This window comes from Cydia splendana, chromosome 17 (genome assembly GCF_910591565.1).
Source record: "Cydia splendana chromosome 17, ilCydSple1.2, whole genome shotgun sequence".
NCBI classification, from domain to species: Eukaryota; Metazoa; Arthropoda; class Insecta; order Lepidoptera; family Tortricidae; genus Cydia; species Cydia splendana.
The window spans coordinates 5,971,867-5,994,708 of NC_085976.1; the positions used below are offsets into that span (position 1 = coordinate 5,971,867).

The 22,842-nt window shown below is 44.9% G+C and overlaps 1 protein-coding gene across 1 annotated transcript; it reads right to left on the reverse strand.

Annotated features, from left to right (window-relative positions):
• Nucleotides 1-334: 334 nt before the first annotated feature.
• Nucleotides 335-22,796, reverse strand: LOC134798545 (cytochrome P450 4C1-like). The gene is made up of 7 exons (XM_063770928.1): nt 22,604-22,796; nt 6,906-7,105; nt 5,975-6,023; nt 5,208-5,415; nt 4,532-4,683; nt 4,128-4,307; nt 335-645 (listed from the first exon to the last, which is right to left on the reverse strand). The coding sequence occupies exons 1-7, from the start codon at nt 22,758-22,760 to the stop codon at nt 464-466; spliced, it is 1,128 nt and encodes a 375-aa protein (XP_063626998.1). The 5' UTR covers nt 22,761-22,796; the 3' UTR covers nt 335-463.
• Nucleotides 22,797-22,842: the final 46 nt, after the last annotated feature.

Genomic DNA, 22,842 nt, shown 5'->3' on the forward strand with positions numbered 1-22,842 from the left:
AGATAACAAATATGAGTCAAAGTCTAAGGCTAAAGCTAAAAACGGACTGTTTACGTTGTGCAGATTTTAAAGTTGGACTCACCAAAATTACTGTTTCAGTTGTAGGTACAGTAAATAAAACATTAATAAACTTAAATAAAAGCTTACATGTATAAAAAGAGTTGAAAGAAAGGCAGAGGAAGAGGCGCTATCACTCAATTTTCTCGTGTTTACGAGCGACACGAACACATTCGGAACTAGAGGCTGATAGACAGAGAGTAGAGAGCTAACACCGAAACCTGTCTAGTTAGTTTGCTCTTGAAATCGTTGACTTTCCGGGGCTAGCCAGGGTACAGTAAAGTTGATGTTTGTGAATCCGTACATGGCTCAAATCCGATAACTGAGTAGGTAGAGATTGAGACTGTGCGTGCGATATCGGCTCCTCATGAACTCTGGTAAAAACTGTAAAAAGTTCATATTCTGTCTATTTTTTCCTCTCCTCGACTCTTATAAGAAAGTCATCCGAGGCCTTCATCATGATGTTGTACTTGACGGGCAGCGGGCGCGTTAGGTCTTCTGCGCGTGCACCGGTCGGTGGCAGCAGCCGGTAGCGTCGGAGCAGATTAGCCAGCGCTGTCTTGGCGGACAGCATCGCGTAGGTAGCACCTGAAACAATGCTTGTAATAGGACTAATAGTCTTTGGTAGCTGGTTGACGCGGTCTGTGTCCAGTATCATACTCTACTCGCACTGCGCATGACGCTGATTTTATTTTACCGTTCTGTCGTCATGCAGGATTTACATATGCCAAATTGCAGCTTTCTGGCACTAATGATCACGGAGCAAAGCCGCGGACGGACAGACGGACGGACATGGTGAAACTATAAGCTCCGACAGATTACCTGAAGGTATTACGGACATGGCGCGGTGCCGCGGTGGTCCGCCCCGTCAACTCCGTCCTGAACACTTGTCCACACTTGTCAAACAAGTTGTGATCTGATATGAACAGCTTTATGAAACCATTCCTGTCATACTTTCTTGGCTGCGATAGGAGATTCTCATAATACCTACCAATGTATTCTCTCACCTCTGACAGAATAATAGCTGAAGGGTATGAACATGATAGGTTGCCGCAACGAGCAATCAAGGAAGCGCTCCGGACGGAACAGGGCTATAACCGCGAAAATCGAAGTTCGCAAATTGCGGGCATCTTTCTCTATTACGCCTTCATTGGACTAAAAGAGAAAGATCCCCGCAATTCGCGAATTTCGGTTTTCGCGGTAGCCCCACAGCTCGGCATCCACGCCCCAGGACGACGGGTAGCGGTGCGTGCCCCAGATGTGGATCAGGATGGTGAGGATGGACGTCCCTTCCACCAAAGTTGTGCCTAATGCTACATTTTTTTATAAAAAATTACCAATGCATCCCCTGATAGAGTAGCTGAAGGGTATGAACATGGCGGGGTGCCGCAGCGGGCACTCAAGGAAGCGCTCCGGGCGGAACAGCTCGGCGTCCGCGCCCCAGTACGACGGGTCGCGGTGCGTGCCCCAAATGTGGATCAGGATGGACGTGCCGTCCACCAAGGTTATGCCTGATGCTACAAAAAAAATAAGTGATATTAGTGCCTGAATTGTTGCTTGTCGTGTTTGAAAACGTGTATTTAATGGGTGCCTTTAGACATACCTATTTTAAGTCGCAAGGTTGTGAATACATAGTCAACCTCAAGTCAGAATACGAGTATACCCACTTATAACTCTAGACTAGATATGGTTTAAACTTTTGCCGGTATTCCAAAAGTGTACGAAGTTTCAAATATCTTACGTAGCGCAACATCGTTACGGATTTCCCTCGCCACTATCGAGGCACGCTGTACGCGTTCCAAAGCCGACTTTGGAACTATCATACTAGAAGAGTCGGGCATAGCCCGACTTACGAAGCTCGCTGTACGCGATCCAAAGCCGGGTGCCTTCGGCCTCTCATACTAAAAGAGTCGGGCGTAGCCCGACGTACGAAGCTCGCTGTAGGCGTTCCAAAGCGGGCGCCGACTCATACTAAAATAGTCGGGCGTAGCCCGACGTACGAAGCTCGCTGTACGCGTTCCAAAGCCGGGCGCCTTCGGCGCCCTCATACTAAAAGAGTCGGGCGTAGCCCGACGTACGAAGCTCGCTGTACGTGGTCCAAATCATACTAAAAGAGTAGGGCTACACCCGACGTAAAGGCTCGCTGTACGCGTTTCAAAGCCGGGCGCCTTCGGCGTCCACATACTAAAAGAGTCGGGCGTAGCCCGACATACGAGTCGCACTGTACACGTTCCAAAGCCGGGCGCCGAAAGCGCGTCCATGCGCCTCCAAGGATGGCGCAGCCCGATATATGCGGCGCTCTGCTTGCATTTCTGTACTGAGGATGCCCTCGAAAAAGTAATATAAAGTGACTTCAAATAGTAACGAAGTCATGATCCTAAAATTAATTAAATAAAAAATAAGTTCAAATACTAAAACCCGACTAGACGTGTGCGCCGATTAAAAAACGATCGGCGGCGGCGTTTGCCGAAAAATCGGCGGCGGCGGCGTGTTTTCGGCGTGAAATCGGCGTGACCTTGACTTTCAGGTTTTTAAAGATAAATCATTAATCTGTCGTTTATCTTGAAAATTTTGATTAATCCAGGTTTCTAGTAAGTGAACTACGTAATCTACGCATAGTTTTGAATAGGTTTTGAGTAAAATGGGGTTTGTAAATGAATATAAATAGGATAGGTATAATAACTTGATTTTCCTAGTAACTGGCTTGTATTAAGGGGTTACCTGGTCCCAATGACTGTCGATCAGATCAGTATCTCTGTGTAACTCCGTTTTGTCATGCTGTACATGGCTTATCTTCAAATATCCTTGAAATGGTTATGGTTTTCTTGTCGTACAAGCACCAGGCTCAGTGAGAAGTATCTTCTTTCTCGTTTTCTTATTGCTGACGATTACGACGACATGTAATTTGTCTCAATTTCGTGCTGTCAGAAGCCGTTGCACTGCCGCCAGCCATCGACCATCTCACACATGCTCCACTCTGAGCACGTTTGCCATTCATTGGGCCTAAATTCATATTATGTTTCGCCACATCATGCGTTGGAAACCGCATAATACTTATTTCCGAAGAAAGATGTTGTGGAAACCCCAGTTAAGGGGTTTGTTCTTCTAGCTGTCCTAGGTATAAGCAGCACAGCAGCAGTCTTCGCCAACTCTCCTCGACTCTTATAAGAAAGTCATCCGAGGCCTTCATCATGATGTTGTACTTGACGGGCAGCGGGCGCGTTAGGTCTTCTGCGCGTGCACCGGTCGGTGGCAGCAGCCGGTAGCGTCGGAGCAGATTAGCCAGCGCTGTCTTGGCGGACAGCATCGCGTAGGTAGCACCTGAAACAATGCTTGTAATAGGACTAATAGTCTTTGGTAGCTGGTTGACGCGGTCTGTGTCCAGTATCATACTCTACTCGCACTGCGCATGACGCTGATTTTATTTTACCGTTCTGTCGTCATGCAGGATTTACATATGCCAAATTGCAGCTTTCTGGCACTAATGATCACGGAGCAAAGCCGCGGACGGACAGACGGACGGACATGGTGAAACTATAAGCTCCGACAGATTACCTGAAGGTATTACGGACATGGCGCGGTGCCGCGGTGGTCCGCCCCGTCAACTCCGTCCTGAACACTTGTCCACACTTGTCAAACAAGTTGTGATCTGATATGAACAGCTTTATGAAACCATTCCTGTCATACTTTCTTGGCTGCGATAGGAGATTCTCATAATACCTACCAATGTATTCTCTCACCTCTGACAGAATAATAGCTGAAGGGTATGAACATGATAGGTTGCCGCAACGAGCAATCAAGGAAGCGCTCCGGACGGAACAGGGCTATAACCGCGAAAATCGAAGTTCGCAAATTGCGGGCATCTTTCTCTATTACGCCTTCATTGGACTAAAAGAGAAAGATCCCCGCAATTCGCGAATTTCGGTTTTCGCGGTAGCCCCACAGCTCGGCATCCACGCCCCAGGACGACGGGTAGCGGTGCGTGCCCCAGATGTGGATCAGGATGGTGAGGATGGACGTCCCTTCCACCAAAGTTGTGCCTAATGCTACATTTTTTTATAAAAAATTACCAATGCATCCCCTGATAGAGTAGCTGAAGGGTATGAACATGGCGGGGTGCCGCAGCGGGCACTCAAGGAAGCGCTCCGGGCGGAACAGCTCGGCGTCCGCGCCCCAGTACGACGGGTCGCGGTGCGTGCCCCAAATGTGGATCAGGATGGACGTGCCGTCCACCAAGGTTATGCCTGATGCTACAAAAAAAATAAGTGATATTAGTGCCTGAATTGTTGCTTGTCGTGTTTGAAAACGTGTATTTAATGGGTGCCTTTAGACATACCTATTTTAAGTCGCAAGGTTGTGAATACATAGTCAACCTCAAGTCAGAATACGAGTATACCCACTTATAACTCTAGACTAGATATGGTTTAAACTTTTGCCGGTATTCCAAAAGTGTACGAAGTTTCAAATATCTTACGTAGCGCAACATCGTTACGGATTTCCCTCGCCACTATCGGCACCGGTGGGTACAGGCGCAAGCTCTCCTTGATGACAGCCTCCAGGTACTTCAGCCGGGGCAAGTCTTCGGGAGTCACCGCACGGTCAGAGTCTCCGAATACTTCTTGCAGTCTGGAATAATTTCAAGCATAACGCTCCTAAATAAAATTGCTAACAGACTAAGGACGAGTTGGTCGGTCAAGAGGTGGGGAATCGGACTACAAATAGATGCCCTCTGTGTGCGACATCCTCCAAACAACTCAACACGTGATGTAATGCTCAATGCACAATGTGCACTGAAGAAGATCTCTTGAAAGCTACACACGGTATGATAGAAATGGCAAAGCATCAACAAAGAGAAAACTTCGATTTAAGTATGTCATTTGACCCCTGCACACAATTCACTTGCGAAAGAAGAACAAGATGACTTACCTACCCTTAGTGCTTTTGAATAACGCTCATTTCGCTTTTTAAAGACTCGAACCTTTAAGACTCTCGAGGCTTAACGCCTCAAAGGCGGCAAAGACGATTTCTTACATCCATACGCGTAAAATAAATAAATACAATTCTCAAATATAGTCAATTCATCAAAACTTACGAGTCTTGAGGACTGGAGTCTTTAACCTAAAACAAACGTTATTCACAACACTGCATACTCTTGGTGCACTTTGGCTTGCACATCAGGATAGCGGGACAGCAAGACGGCGGTAAACGAAGCGCCCACGGCAGACGTGTCATTCCCGGCTACGGCCATGACGATGATCTCTTCGCGAATTTCTATGTCCGAATATCCTTTCTCCAGTCCACCGGAAGTTTGTATTATCGTCTCAAGAAAATTTATCAAACCGTTGCTGTTGTTGTTTTCTAAAACAAATGAAGGTTTCGTGGAAAGAAAGGGAAGAAGTACCTACCTATAACTCCTATAAGTGCGTTCTCTCGCGCGAATCCATCCGGACACCTACTTGTTGAAGTCGCGCAAGATGTATGGAGGCGCACGCGAGAATGCAACTCGTGTTAGCAGGTCTGGTGTAAAATTAAATATCATGGCTCACCCAGGGGAATGGGGGTATGGTGGATGAGTACCTACATTTTTGCTGATAACAAAGCTGTGTCAGTCGATGTTTATTATTTCTTGTAGTTTTTTTTATTATTATCGCTAATCTCCGGTTGGATCAAAGACGGCGGCAAGAGAGTTGAGGTAAGGCAGGAGAGGAGCTAGATAAAGTACGTATTGCAATTTTGCGAATGGCTGATGCACTTCCTAACGGTCTGACCTCAACTCTGGTGCCGATATGCGATACCTACCCATACCCATACATGTTATATGATAAGACGAGGTCGTCCTTATTTTAGTACCTAGTTTTTAATTATCTAAGTAGGTACAATAAGTATTATCTACGCTATACACATTGCTATGACTTACTGTATCTTAACCCGTCAGTTGCAAATTGCTTGCGTTTCTCTTGTATAATCTGAAAATTAATAAAGTTGACTTGAGTAGTTCGGTCATTTTGGAGCGTCTCCAAGACCTAGTCTGTTCGAGATTCAGAAAACAGTGAAAAATAGAGATAATATTCCTAAAAATACGGGTGATTTTTACCTTACCTCATTAGATTCGTCATAATGCCTAAAAAAATGTATTCGAAGTATGGATTCGTGTATTAGCACACAAAAAATATCAAAAATTATATAGTTATTTTTTATTTCCCCAATATCTCAAAAAGTATTAATGTTTAAGAAACCAAAATTAATATTATAAAAGAGGAGGATATTTCCAATAACACATTCTGTACTTGCAGAACTGTATCTCCATTATTTATTCCCCGGTTTAGTTTATGACTATTTTCAGCTGCAATCACAAAGTTTTAACTACAATCAGGCTGTAACACATATTTTGTAAAAAGAAACAGCTGAAATATGTTATTTGAATACTTTAATTCGTATGTGTATATATATCCTAATTGCTGGTATTCCGGGGAAACCTGGTAAATTTATAGCAAAATTAAATTGAGTCCGCCTCCATACTACTCAACAACAACGCGGTGTAGGTACTGAGGCCGAAGTTTGGGTATAAAAGCATCCGAATTTCCGATCCCTGGTACGGACAAACTGACAACTGACAAAAAAAACGAAATGTCACTGTGTTCATTATCAGCATGTAAGTTCTTTCAACATTTAATCTGCCATTTTTCGTTTTTTCTGCCTAAATTTAAATAGAAGGCCAGAATCAGGAATGTCAGTAAAACCACTCCGGGGCACATGGAACACTAGCATCGAATTTTCATACTTCCTCGTGCACCGTACAAAATGCGCTTCTTATTAAGAATCAAGCAGCACTTGCAGGCCACACTCACCTCATCTATATAATCATAAGCCCGATGCTTATGAAATAAAAACTTCTTGTACTCGGGCAGTTTCTTGTAGATGAAGTCGGAGTGAAGCCACGGTAGTAGCACGCGCTTCGTCACCATTTCCGCTACTTCGTTTATCGAGTCGAGAAAGATGCGGTCGGCTGGGTTCTCTTGAGAATTCATTTTATGCCCCCCTGCGGTTTCTGAAATGTTATTAAAATATTTTTACCGGGGTTTAGATACTATACGCTATTTACAAATTTCGATTGCGTAATTATGCGATTGTATTCATACCTAAGGGTCTAGTCAACTCTATCCTCGTAAGGTATGTTGGGATAATATGGGATGCGGAGGAAGAACGTATTAGGAAATTCATTTCCGCCAAAATAGGCTTTATTTCTTAATTTTGACAACAATGTGCAAGACGCCTGGGATGCACTGGGATGTGTGCTACGCGCCTTTAAAGAGAGCAAGGTAATTTTGGTAAATTTTCTGGCCATCCGGTCTTCGCCCTGTAATTTATGTCGTGTATTGTGATAAAACTGTGGTTGTTTTTGTGATTCAGTTGATGTCAAATTTCGTTTTGAAGGTTTATCTTTAAATCAATCCAATCAGAACAGACCTACGACTGCTGTAGACCGATTTCCGATGTTTATCCTTGCAGGTAAAGATCGGATAGCAACAATCCGACCTTTACCCATTTAAAATTCAGCAGTGATTGTCAAACTTTGATTTTTTATGACTGCAATAACTCTGTTTTTGCACGACTGCCCAAACAAAAAGAGTGTATTGTTTTTTTTACCCGACTACGGCAACGCAAAAGGAGGGTTATGATTTTGGCCGGTATGTGGGTATGTATGTATGTATGTTCATTTGTTCCCTCGAATTCATTCGAATCGTCTTAATCGTCCGCTGGTTATATAGGCTACATGACGTCACAAAAAAATAAACACGGCGCCCTCTAGAGGTCATAAAGTCACGAACCAAAAAAATCATTTGAAAGAGATCAATTAGCACATTTCAAATATATACATATTGTTAGCTTTTGCACACGGCTTTGCTTGCATGCACCCGATAAAACATTAATTTATCGGGTAGGTAATTTGAACTACGAATCTACAAGCGCTCTGGATTCTATCCGCGTATTACCCGACTACGGCGATACAAGAAGGTATTTGCAAAAGATATTTGTTTGGCCGCTATATACATGGTGTTTTTTTAATGACCTGCAATATTTTATAACGTGAATAGGTATAGAAGTCCAGATCAGACAAATTGTATGAAACAGCTGTACAAGAGACGTACGAGGCACGCTGTAGGCGTACCAAAGACGGGCGCCTTCGGCGCCCTCATACTAAAAGAGTCGGGCGTAGCCCGACGTGCGAGGTACGCTGTACGCGTTCCAAAGCCGGGCGCCTTCGGCGCCCTCATACTAAACGAGTCGGGCGTAGTCCGACGTACGAAGCTCGCTGTACGCATTCCATAGCCGGGCGCCTTCGGCGCCCTCATACTAAAAGAGTCGGGCGTAGGCTGACGCACTAACTTCCCTGTAGGCGTTCCAAAGCCGGGTGCCTTCGGCGCCTTCATACAAAAAGATTCGGGCGTAGCCCGACGTACGAGGCACGCTGTATGTGTTCCAAAGCCGCACCCTCATCCTAAAAGATTCGGGCGTAGCCCGACGTACGAGGCACGCTGTACGCGTTCCAAAGCCGACTTTGGAACTATCATACTAGAAGAGTCGGGCATAGCCCGACTTACGAAGCTCGCTGTACGCGATCCAAAGCCGGGTGCCTTCGGCCTCTCATACTAAAAGAGTCGGGCGTAGCCCGACGTACGAAGCTCGCTGTAGGCGTTCCAAAGCGGGCGCCGACTCATACTAAAATAGTCGGGCGTAGCCCGACGTACGAAGCTCGCTGTACGCGTTCCAAAGCCGGGCGCCTTCGGCGCCCTCATACTAAAAGAGTCGGGCGTAGCCCGACGTACGAAGCTCGCTGTACGTGGTCCAAATCATACTAAAAGAGTAGGGCTACACCCGACGTAAAGGCTCGCTGTACGCGTTTCAAAGCCGGGCGCCTTCGGCGTCCACATACTAAAAGAGTCGGGCGTAGCCCGACATACGAGTCGCACTGTACACGTTCCAAAGCCGGGCGCCGAAAGCGCGTCCATGCGCCTCCAAGGATGGCGCAGCCCGATATATGCGGCGCTCTGCTTGCATTTCTGTACTGAGGATGCCCTCGAAAAAGTAATATAAAGTGACTTCAAATAGTAACGAAGTCATGATCCTAAAATTAATTAAATAAAAAATAAGTTCAAAAACTAAAACCCGACTAGACGTGTGCGCCGATTAAAAAACGATCGGCGGCGGCGTTTGCCGAAAAATCGGCGGCGGCGGCGTGTTTTCGGCGTGAAATCGGCGTGACCTTGACTTTCAGGTTTTTAAAGATAAATCATTAATCTGTCGTTTATCTTGAAAATTTTGATTAATCCAGGTTTCTAGTAAGTGAACTACGTAATCTACGCATAGTTTTGAATAGGTTTTGAGTAAAATGGGGTTTGTAAATGAATATAAATAGGATAGGTATAATAACTTGATTTTCCTAGTAACTGGCTTGTATTAAGGGGTTACCTGGTCCCAATGACTGTCGATCAGATCAGTATCTCTGTGTAACTCCGTTTTGTCATGCTGTACATGGCTTATCTTCAAATATCCTTGAAATGGTTATGGTTTTCTTGTCGTACAAGCACCAGGCTCAGTGAGAAGTATCTTCTTTCTCGTTTTCTTATTGCTGACGATTACGACGACATGTAATTTGTCTCAATTTCGTGCTGTCAGAAGCCGTTGCACTGCCGCCAGCCATCGACCATCTCACACATGCTCCACTCTGAGCACGTTTGCCATTCATTGGGCCTAAATTCATATTATGTTTCGCCACATCATGCGTTGGAAACCGCATAATACTTATTTCCGAAGAAAGATGTTGTGGAAACCCCAGTTAAGGGGTTTGTTCTTCTAGCTGTCCTAGGTATAAGCAGCACAGCAGCAGTCTTCGCCAACACTACATCTCTAAAGCGCCAACCTTTGCACGTCACCCTTTTTGAGGCTCAGCGTCTCGGCACCATAATGGAATATAGGAAAGACGAGAACTCGTACCACCAAGATATGAGATATGGAAATCAGTCACATAATTTTATTACGAAAATTTACAGTGCTGCAGCAGTAACGTAGCAACAGAGTAATGCTACTGCAGTCGCCTCCCGAAGGTCACTTTTATCATATCTTAAAAAGTTATTGAAAAAGCGAGCGAAGCGAGCGCGAAAATTTTTCGATATAAAAAACACAATTTGATAGACAGTTGTACATTTTTACTTTTCGTCCCAACCAGGCGCGAATCCAGGATTTCATACAGAGAAGGGATGGGACAGTTTTTTATCAGCCTAGCTTCGCATAGGCATAGGCATATTGCATATTTGCAATATTTAAGGGTCTCAGCGAGGTTGTTTGATGCAAGAGAGGTGAAAAGATGCAAGAAAGCAGAGCTTGGAATTGACCAAGTGAATTTAATTGGCGAAGTGTGAGCAAGGCAGAAGGTCCAGCTGCGAAAGAGGAAAGCTTGGATTTGGATCCACGCCCAAGTGTAATTAAGGCAGGAGATCAACTTTGCCGTAAGGCAGAAGGCCTCGCATAAGACCTAACGCCGAACTACAAAAGAGTGGGTTGAAATCGAATCTATGCAAGTAATCACGACTCTTCTACTGCTCGCTTTTCGGCTTCACTCGAAAGCGCTACTTGATAGGATGCTTTTAGTTTTCGGCTTTCACGGGCCCCTTATAACACTTTGACAGTTAGATGTCAGGATAGCGGATAGCGGCTAAGGAGCAACTCGGCTTGGCCGACAAATCTGGCGTGCAAGAGAGCAAAATTCGCTATAAAATCGGTAACCTATATCGGTTTGAGTACACCTCCCGTTTAAAAATCAAAAACACAGGATAGATGGTTGTTTGTGCAGTGAATGGGTGCAACGCCTCATATCATAAAAACAAACAGACTGACATTACATTTCACGCGTAAGTATCGAGTTTAATGTGATATTTTTACGTAAGGGGCTATTAATAAATTACGTCATTTCAAATTAGGGGGGGGGGGGGGGTCTGGACATCGGATGACGGTAGCATGAAGTAGGAGGAAATGGGGTCATTTGAAGCATGATTTTTGGATGATTATAGGGGGGAGGGGGGTCAAAAATCGATGACGTAATTTATGGACAGCCCCTAATCGTAAATACAAAAATCCAAAGTTTCGTCGGCCGACATTTCTTATAAATGTTGCCAATGTAGTGAATATTTTTTCCTCAAAATGAGACATGACGTTTACATTCTAAAATGAATACGCTTCGTTGAAGTTCCTTGTATAATTGTATAAAAATTATATATTTTTAAATGTTTCATTATTTTATTTCAACCTATGTATTATTTTATGCACATTTTAAATAAAAAATAGTAAAAATGTATCAGTTTTTTTATTGAAAACTACAGAAATGCAAAAAATCCTTAAAAGGAACATAAAAAGCTTTTGCTACAAAATCAAATCTACACACTTACAAATTATTAATAACCAAGTGTTAAGGTTGTGGTTAAAATACCCCACTTTGAGGGAAATATCTATATACTGGCCACACATCATCATCATCATCATCCTGGCGTCAATCCCGGCTGTGCCCCCGCGCGGGGCGCGAGGACCCGGGGTCCGCCTTCCGACTCCTTCGTGACCACTTTGCCCGATCTTCGGCATCCCTGGTAGTGAGTCCGTTGGCACGCATGTCCTCCTTGACGACATCAAGCCATCGCTTCTTGGGCCGGCCTCTTCTTCCCGTACCGGGAGGAGGCGGCATGGCCAGGCATTTGTTACCCACGTAACTTGCCGGTCTGCGCGAGACGTGGCCATACCAACGAAGGCGACACTCTTGCAGTTTGTCTGCAATGTCACGGACGCCAAGACTACCCCGAATGTGGGCGTTTCGGACGCGATCCTTGCGTGAAACTCCGCACATCCACCGTAGCATCTTCATTTCCGTGACACGCAGTTCCTGCTTGTGCCGCTCTAGTAAAGGCCAAGTCTCGCTGCCGTACAGAAGGGCATGTCTAATGATGGTCTTATAGACCTGTCCCTTCAACTTAATCGGCATTTTGGGGTCACAAATAACCCCAGTCATCTCCCGCCATTTGACCCAAGCAGCGGAAATTCGGGCTTTGACGTCGCTGTCGATGTCCCCGGTAGTGCTAAGTACAGATCCTAGGTACTTAACTTGATCCGTGCGCTCGACCATGTCCACGCCTATGCGGACGGGTAGAGGATCTGTACTATTGCAGGCCATGTACTCTGTCTTCGCCACATTTAGTTTAAGACCGCCGTTCTCCAGCGACCCCCTCCATCTGTTCACACGCTGGACAAGTCGGCCCTTATCAGAGTCTGTCAGCGCGATATCATCAGCATACATGAATAGCCACGGTGGCTGCTCATGGTAGTCTCGGATGCTGGCTGACAGGGCGTCTAATATCACGCTAAACAGAAACGGGCTGAGCACAGAGCCCTGATGTACTCCAACAGTGACAGAGAAGGGGTTGGTGTCACCAACAGCGGTCCTGACTATTGAATCAGAATCGTGGTACATGTCCCGGATAGTGTCAATATAGGCCTCAGGTACAGCCTTGGACCGCAGCGCCCACCAGATCATCTCACGAGGGACACAGTCAAAGGCCTTTTCCATGTCCAGAAACAGGAAATGTAGAGGCGTGTTCTTTGCTCTGTATCCCTCCATGAGGGTCCTCAGGGCAAATACAGGGTCCATCGTTCCGCACCCTGGCCGAAACCCATATTGACACTCCGAGACTGTACACTCCTGTCGGAGCCGAGCATCGATTATGCGCTCAAAGAGCTTCATGGTGTGAGACATAACCTTTATACCGCGATACTTGCTACACTCCCGCACCGAGCCCTTACCTTTGAATACTGGAGTAATGATACTCAGCCTCCACTGGTTGGGTATCTTCCCGGTGAGGAGTATGCGGTTATAAATATCAGTGAGTATGCTCACACCCTGAGAGCCCATCGACTTCCACGCCTCTATAGCGATTCCGTCGGCTCCGACAGCTTTCCGATTCTTCATGCGGCGAAGAGCCGCCTCGACTTCCTCCGGCGTTATCGGTGGCACTAGTCCTTGATTCGGAGGGAGATCCGGAGGTTGCACCTCTTTGTGCTGGTTATTCAGCAGGTTGTGGAAGTAAGAGCGCCATCTCTCCTTTACCGCGCGATCCTCGCATAGCAGGTTACCGTGAGGGTCATTTACGCAGCGGCACTTGGAGATGTCCTGCGCCGCTTTGACCCTCGATCGTGCCAACTTATAAATGAACTTCTGCCCCTCAGACGTCTCCAACTTATCGTACAGAGGACGCAAGTGGTTATGTCTGGCTCTGGCTACAGCTTGTTTAGTGGCACGTTTGGCAGCCCTGTATGCCGCGTGGTCTTCAGGAGATCTGGACGCTTGCCACTTTTTAAAGAGGGCTTTTTTCTCCCTAGTCTCCCTCTGGACTGTGGCGTCCCACCACCAAGTCTCCTTGTCAAGCCTGCGACCCCCTTTAGACACCCCCAGCACCGCCTTCGCCGCCCGTGTGATGGCTGCCTGAGTTCCATCCCAGATTTGCTGTACGGAATGGCCATCCGTCACAACACTGAGGTCGTTGACAGCGGCAGCAAACTCATGAGACTTGGATCCTTCAAGCAGCCACCACCGGGTTTGGGGGCGGCACTGCTCCCGGTATGTGCCTCGGGGCTTGACGAGCAGGTCCATCACAAGGACTCGGTGTTGGGCAGTGAGACTCTCTCCCGGTATGACTTTACAGGTGGCTACTTTGCCGATATAGTCTCTCCGAGTGAGAAAGTAGTCGATCTGAGTGGCGCTCCTCCCGCTCCTGTAGGTGATCAGATGCTCGGATTTCTTTTTGAAAAACGTGTTCACGACGGCTAGATCAGCAGCCGTACACGTCCGGAGAATTTCTTCCCCTTCGGGGTTACGGCTCCCGAAACCAAAACCACCGTGGACACGCCCAAACTCCTCACACTTCTCACCCACATGACCGTTCAGGTCGCCACCCACAACAACACTCTGCGACAACGGGATGCTTTGCAGCAGTTCCCCGAAATGCTCCCAGAACATCGCCTTGTCCGCATCGCTACAACCGGCCTGTGGGGCGTAGGCACTTATCAAATTGGTCACGACCCCTTCGATAAGCACCTCCACAACCATAAGGCGGTCGCTTATACGCTTTACGTCCAAAACGCTATCCCTGAACTCCTCAGAGAGCACCACCCCCACTCCGTTGTCCCCACTCGGAGAGCCCGTGTACATCAGCTTGTATCCATTCCCGATGTTCCGGGACCTGTTGCCTTTCCATCGAGTCTCCTGCAGGAATGCCACTGCCACCCTCCGCCTGGCGAGTACGTCGGCTAGCTCGCGGGAACGCCCGGACAGCGTGCCAAGGTTCCACGTGGCAAAGCGGACCTTTCGGGCTAACGTCTTTGGCCGAGCCCGCCCTTGACCCGGTAGCCCTCGCCCACTTATCGCAGGGGTAGGGCGATCCCCCTGCGCGCCGTTATGCGGCGGCGCCCTATCCGTGGTGCGTTTTCTTCTTCGACTTTCCATTTTTGTTTGGTGTTTTGGCTTTTTACACGCGGCGACTACCATCTGACCCGCGCAACCCGGGCAGAGCCGGGAGAAGCCGTTTCGCCATAGCCTCGTCCGTTTGTCAGCAGGGGGACCGCGAGCAGGTGAGGTTGACTTGGGCCCAGAGGATGGTGGTAGGGCCCCGAAACCCCCCCGGGCCACACGTTTTTGTATATATGTGTGTGTTGCTGAGCGTAAAACACGAGCCTCGCACGCACACATCGATCGTGTTTCGGCTTCACTTTTGACAGGTTAGCCGTATGGGGACTATCTGTCTATGCGTTATTAGTTTAAGTATACAAATAAATATAACAAACCACTACCAAAAGAACAATACTCGACACGTGTTTCGCCTCTCTACGAGGCATCCTCGGGAGATGTTGACGGTCTGACGCCCGGCAAGGGAATGACCTGTCTAGAATGGTCGGTCATATTTATACCTTGACTGCTCCCCCCACTGTGCAAGTGTGAATGAGATGGAAAAATTCGTAATAACGGCGATGACGCAACATTCAATTGTTCATTTAGAATAAGAATAAGAATATTTTTTATCTATACATATAATAAAGCTGAAGAGGGTCGAAAGTCTGTACATGGAAGATATTCGAAAAAAAGTTGGCTGGGGATACTTAGAATCGATAAAAGAACACGTTCCAACAGTTTTTAGAATTTTTGTCTGTTTGTCTGTTTATCTGTTTATCTGTTTGTCTGTTTATTTGAACGCGCATCACGTGAAAACGGCTGAACGGATTTTGATGCAAACTTTACTAATCTGTCAAGAACATCCCCGGCCAGGTTATAGGCTATAAAAATTCAACCCCTAAAAGGGGGGGTAGCCACAATACTCGATTGACTTAAGTTTGCCCCTGAATCTTATGGCGCTACTCAGGAAGGAGGGGCAAACTTTTTTCAAATATGTGCTACCACTATAGAGTACCCTGGTAAACTAACAGATGGCGCTGAATTTAATACGTGTTGACATGAATAAGCCACCGAGGAAGGATTTTGCCAAATTAACTCTAACTTTAGAAGAGGTACCCTCTCTTACAATATCATATCAACAAATTTAATTGAATAATTATGTTGATTTAATAATACAACAAAATAAAACGACAGTAAATTAATTGCACCTCATTGCACAGTGCCATCTTTTGGGGAACTGAGTAAACATTAAGTAATCAAGAAAACTAAAAATGAGTTTACATAGTTACGTAGTGGTAAAATAAACACACATATCAACACGCGTATAATTCTATAATTATTTAAAATTATTAATTTTCTCCGTCATGAATTATACCTAATCGTAATTATATCGCATCCATATCAAATCCATATTCATACGTATCGCCGGCCACGAAGGTGGGTACTTTGAAAAAAAAAACATTGACCTCTGTCATTTGCAGTGCCGTATTAACCCTTTTAAGCAAAATAAGTACTTGCTTAGGGCACCACGTCTTGGGGGCACCAAAAACGTAGGCAAAAAAAGACCCTTAAATATCGAGCCCTATGCGAAGCTAGGCTGATAAAAAACTGTCCCATCCCTTCTCTGTATGAAATCCTGGATTCGCGCCTGGGTGGGACTAAAAGTAAAAATGTACAACTGTCTATCAAATTGTGGTTATTATATCGAAAAATTTTCGCGCTCGCTTCGCTCGCGTTTTCAATAACTTTCTAGGGTATGATAAAGATGACATTCGGGTGGCGACTGCAGCAGCATTACTCTGTTGCAAATTTACTGCTACAGCACTGTCAATTTTCGTGATAAAATGATGTGGCTGATTTCCATACTAAAAGTAAAAATTTACAACTGTCTATCAAATTGCGTTTTTTATATCGAAAAATTTTCGCGCTCGCTTCGCTCGCGTTTTCAATAACTTCCTAAAATATGATAAAGGTGACATTCGGGTGGCGACTGCAGCAGCATTACTCTGTTGCAACGTTACTGCTGCAGCACTGTCAATTTTCGTGATAAAATGATGTGACTGATTTCCATACTAAAAGTAAAAATGTACAACTGTCTATCAAATTGCGTTTTTATATCTAAAAATTTTCGCGCTCGCTTCGCTCGCGTTTTCAATAACTTTCTATTATGTGACAAAGGCAAGGAATGACATTCGGGTGGCAACTGCAGCAGCATTCCTCTGTTGCTACGTTACTGCTGCAGCACTGTCAATTTTCGTGATAAAATTATGTAACTGATTTCCATACTAAAAGTAAATATGTACAACTGTCTATCAAATTGCGTTTTTTATATCGAAAAATTTTCGAGCTCGCTTCGCTCGCGTTTTCAATAACTTCCTAAGGTATGACAAAGGTGACATTCGGGTGGCGACTGCAGCAGCATTATTCTGTTGCAACGTTACTGCTGCAGCACTGTCAATTTTCGTGATAAAATTATGTGACTGATTTCCATACTAAAAGTAAAAATGTACAACTGTCTATCAAATTGCGTTTTTTATATCGAAAAATTTTCGCGCTCGCTTCGCTCGCGTTTTCAATAACTTCCTAAGATATGATATTGGTGACATTCGGGTGGCGACTGCAGCAGCATTATTCTGTTGCAACGTTACTGCTGCAGCACTGTCAATTTTCGTGATAAAATTATGTGACTGATTTCCATACTAAAAGTACAATTGTACAACTGTCTATCAAATTGCGTTTTTTAAATCGAAAAATTTTCGCGCTCGCTTCTCTCGCGTTTTCAATTACTTTCTATTATGTGACAAAGGTGCCATTCGGGTGGCGACTGCAGCAGCATTACTCTGTTGCTACGTTACTGCTGCAGCACTGTCAATTTTCGTGATAAAATTATGTAACTGATTTCCATACTAAAAGTAAAAATGTACAACTAACGGTCTATCAAATTGCGTTTTTATATCGAAAAATTTTCGCGCTCGCTTCGTAATGCGGCAATGAACGTTAATTTACCAAATAAAAATCAATGTAATCTTGATGACCCTAGGGAGAGGGGGCACCATGGTCTAGAAATGCTTAGGGCATCAAAATAACTTAATCCGGCACTGGTCGTTTGCGGAGTCAAACGATTTGGGACTCGCATTTTATACGCATTTCCATGCCTTCCTGAAAAAAATCGAATCATTCGCGAAAGTCTCGCAACTCATTGAGGTTACAAGGGGCACGTGGTCTTCCTCAGGAGTCTGAAGAAGACCAGGGTGAGTGGCGCTCTAGCCAGGCAGGCCGCTTCGCTTTCGCTCGCGCGCGTATACCTTACTGTATCGTCCGATATACGTACACCTACTACTCTGTCGTTTAAATCACGTGTAAAATTTGAATAAGGGCGAAAAAAACTATTGATTTTGGAGTATAGTTTTATTTAGTGGTAACTGTAAAATATTTTATCTGGACTACATGCAATCCTCTAGCATATCCATCTGTCAACTTTACTTCAAGTTCCGCCTCCAGGGGAGAGGGAGAGAAATTAGGATTAGAAATTAGCCGCTTACTGACACAGACCGAATTCCACGCGGGCGGAGCCGCGGGCACAGCTAGTTGACAATAAAAGTTTAACAGGTACGTTACAGTGAACCCCGCACTAGGCATGGCCTGTATCGCGGGGGTCATGATCATCACGAGTTACCAGTGATAAAAAATTATAATTATATTACACATAAAAAAAGGAATTAGGAAAGAAAGAGGAGTATGAACTTGTGTGTTTGTAAGCTTGTTGTGAGAAGGGAGTGAAAAGTGTGTGAATGAAATCTAAGAATGTAATGAATGTAAAAGTTTATTAGATTTAAGTGTGTTCGAGCGTTATGAAAAACTGAAACAGAACTCGAGGAATGAGGAAGTAATCCTATGAGTATGTGGAGTAAGGGGTCACTTGGGAAGGATTCAGAATTTCTTCTGATTCCTCGTAGTTCCAAGACTTTAGCAGGTTTAGTATACGAATTTTTGCCTCATATACGTTACAGTGCCTAATGTCACAAATTTTAACTACTTTATTGTAAATGTGCGGGAAGAGAAATGCCGAGAAGCGCTGCGCAAAAGAAGTGAGAACACGAGGTTTAGGGATACTGTAAATTCTACTTGAAGTGAGCGATTGATGATCCGGTAGACGACTGGCCATAATATGAGTATATAAAATAACACGTAGCAAAAACAATTTGCGAACACTCAGGACTTGGGCTTCTTTGAAGAGTTCAGTTGTTGGATATCGACGGCGTCGCCCCAAACAGACCTTCAGAACCGCTCTTTGTGCGCGCTCCAAAATTATCATGAACGATTTCCCAGAGCCTCCCCAGGCAAGTACACAATAGTTTAAAATTGATTGACAGAGGGCTAAGTAAACAGCTTTAAGTATCTGACCAGAAGGATTCACGTAAAAGTTTAAAAGTGTAGATGATTTTACGAACTCTACCAGTGGTCGTCGAGACATGGTTTTTGAAATTAAGGTTTTCATCAATAATTACGCCTAAATATTTGAGTGAGTTGGTTGGTTGGTTGGTTGGGTGAGTTGGTGTGGTGGTTGGTTGGTTGGTTGGTTCTTTTAATGCAGTTGCAGGAACAGGCAGAAGATTGAGGGTTCGGCGGGACTATGCAAGTGTGGCAGTGGCCTTTCAAATGTGACAGGAAGGATGATGGGCTGGATGCCGCTGTTTTGTGAAAGGCTATGAATTTAGATTTATCAGTGTTGAGAGTAAGAAGGTTTAGATTTAACCACTTTGAGAGACGTTGTAACCCTAAAACAGCCGCATCTTGCGCATCCTGCCAAGAGTCGCCATAGAACAAAATGGCTGTATCGTCAGCGTAGCACAAGACTTCACATACGCAGCGAAGAGCACAGGGCCAAGAATGCTACCTTGCGGTACGCCGAAAGATACAGGTTTGGAGGAACTGGTTAAGTTTGCAATTTTGACACGTTGGCTTCTGTCCGTCAAGTAGCTAGAGAACCAGTTTAGGGGTATTCCACGAATGCCAAAGCCCTCAAATTTACGGAGCAGAATAGGAATCGACACAGTGTCAAAGGCTTTCGCCAAGTCGAGGAAAACACCGATGCAACCTCTACCTTCGTCTAGGTGAGAAGTGACGGTATCTGTCAGTAGCTTAACAGCGTCCTCCGTAGACTTGCCTCGGTGGAAGCCAAATTGATGATCTGACAGGAGGTGGTTCTTCTCCAGAAACTGAACGAGTCGCTTGTTCATAAGGCGTTCAAGTAGTTTGGAGTAAGCCCCGAGAAGAGATATGGGGCGATAGTTATTTGACGTATCAGTAGGCCCGCCTTTATGTATAGGGATTACGACGGCAGTTTTCCATTCCCGAGGAAATGAACCTAAAGAGAAACTGAGGTTAAATATAGCCGACAGTGGGAGAGATATGATATAGCCGATAGCTCTCAAGAGAATATTATTCACTCCGTCATGACCAGGGGCACTGTTCGGGTCAAGCTTGTTAATAAGAGTTAGGACTTTACATTAAAGGAACCTGAGGCATTATTCAAATTGGCAGTAATTACATTTGCAGCTAAATTATTCTGAGTGTCATTTAGTTTTAGCAATATTGCCTCTGCAAGTTTTGAACCGACAGTTGAAAAATGGATGTTACATGCATCAAGGGACTCTAAAGGGGTAGGTTTAGAGTGAAGTAAATTATCAGCTGATTTGGAAGGGGGAGTGTTGTGTGTAATACGCCTTATGGAGTTCCACAACTTTTTAGGGACATTTATATTTTGTGCTAGTTCATCATCCCCCTATTGTTGTACCTAATTATTTCCAGTTCATTCCGTTCAGGTCATTCCGTTGCCGGGCGTCAGACCGTCAACATCTCCTGAGGATGCCTCGTAGAGAGGCGAAACACGTGTCGAGTATTGTTCTTTTGGTGGTGGTTTGTTATGTTTATTTGTGTATTTATTCTTGCGGTGGGAGGGTTGGGAACATTAATTGCATGTAAAAAATACACAAGTAAGTATAACGGGTTAGCACTGATTGACTAGCACGTTATCTTTTCGCGGATTAGCAAAGTAATATTTTTGGTTTTAATTTGATGAGAACTTTTAAGTTTCCAGTTACTCGTGGCTGAAATTCATATACGTTGGAGGAGGTTAAACGTCGGATATACCCTTTTAGATACTCTATTATCTGAGCATTGGAAGCGGTTATTTTTCGCCATCCGATGTTAACCCGGGATGACAAATTCATCGTTACCCTCGAATAAAAATATGTCTCATCTTTACACTCGTATAAAACTGAAACCGTTGAACATTGAAGGTTGCCAATATTCAGGCTTAAACTTCGGTTATTATTTAACGATTTGCACCATATTTCTAGAAGCTGACACGTACTAAGATCGAGAAGAAAAAATATTTCGCGAGGTCTCCCAATTAGTCCCAAATCCGTCCGGTATTATCCCAACACACCTTAAGTCCCCGCGTACTTGTACAAGTACAAATTAAATTCGAGTTATGCACTCTTATAGAAATAAAAGTGCAAAAAAGTGCAGGCCGTTTTTCGAGACATGCGTCGCTTAATGACATAGTCCGTCGGTCTCTTGCCACCATCAATGTGCCTGCTCTTCTTGAGCCGACTGGCATTATCAGAGATGATGGCAAGAGGCCCGATGGAGTGTCCTTAGTTCCTTGGAGCTTGGGACGGATGTTGGTGTGGGATGCTACCTGCGTAGACACACTGGCACCGTCCCACCTCCAACGGACTACTGTAAAAGCGGGCGGAGCGGCGGAAAGCGCCGAAATTCTAAAACGTAACAAATATAAGAGCCTCGGTAGAGAGTACCATTTTGTACCATTTGGTGTTGAAACTCTAGGTCCATGGGGTCCCAGCGCGCATAAGTTGTTCGCAGAAATCGCGAAGCGTCTGGTTGACGTAACTGGTGACCGAAGAGCTGGCGGCTACCTCGCACAACGTATCAGCATTGCGATACAGCGAGGAAATGCCGCCAGCATCCTTGGTACAATGCCTCAAGGGCCTATTTTAGATTTAAGCTAGTTATTAATTTCGTTTAGAGTACCACTGTATATATATTGTATGTAAATAAATGATTTTTTCCATTTAAAAAAAAAAAAAAAAAAAAAGAAAGTTCGAAATTCAAAAGCGCAAAAATTGGCTTGGGTCTTACGAGACTATGGAAAATGGCGTTTCTGCGCATTTGCTCCAACGTTGCGTCGAGCAGCAGCAATAGAGTTGACTAGACGCTACGCTCGAGAAACGCTAATGTGGGGTAGCTCAAGTGTTAAAATTGGTACCTTTTCAAGTACCACTACTTTTTTGCTAGGAAATTTTTGTTTTGATGGGAACACAGAGTTGACAGTGGTAAGCTCACTAAAGACAAAACAGTGACTTAATGACAAGCAGATTTTGCAAGCACACACAGTTAGGTATTACTCTCTTATCGGGCTTAAGTCATTCAAGGCTTAAGGCATTTTTATCGCCCATAGAAAATTTGAATTTCGCGCCTTTTTTAGGGTTCCGTACCCAAAAGGTAAAACGGGACCCTATTACTAAGACTTCGCTGTCCGTCCGTCCGTCCGTCTGTCTGTCACCAGGCTGTATCTCACGAACCGTGATAGCTAGACAGTTGAAATTTTCACAGATAATGTATTTCTGTTGCCGCTATAACAACAAATACTAAAAACAGAATAAAATAAAGATTGAAATGGGGCTCCCATACAACAAACGTGATTTTTGACCAAAGTTAAGCAACGTCGGGCGTGGTCAGTACTTGGATGGGTGACCGTTTTTTTTGCATTTTTTTTCCGTTTTTTTTTTCCTTATGGTACGGAACCCTTCGTGCGCGAGTCCGACTCGCACTTGCCCGGTTTTATTTATTTACTGACTTTTTTTGCTTGACCAGCTATATATTTACAACACACATTGTGCCATTTGTGCCCGTCTACGCAACGCGCCCGGTGTGCACAGGCGTGTTCGGCGTGATATGAAATCAGTTTTTTCTTAACGACTCTTTGGCGATCTATCTTTCAACCCAGTCATACCCTGTGGATAGGAATATTACCGCAAACCGTGTCAAAAGAGTAGGTCGTCATGTATTTCCAGATAGGGAAGTCTCCGGCTCCGACTTCGGCGCGCATCAGATTGACCATAATGGAACTCTTTTCGTTGAACAATGGCACTATGCGGTGCAGGTTCTTTAGGTTAAAGAAAGGAGCCATAATTTTGCGACGACGGTGCCAAATGTTTACTGCAAATAACAAATTGATGTCGAACTTAAACAAATATGGCCCAAAAGCAAGG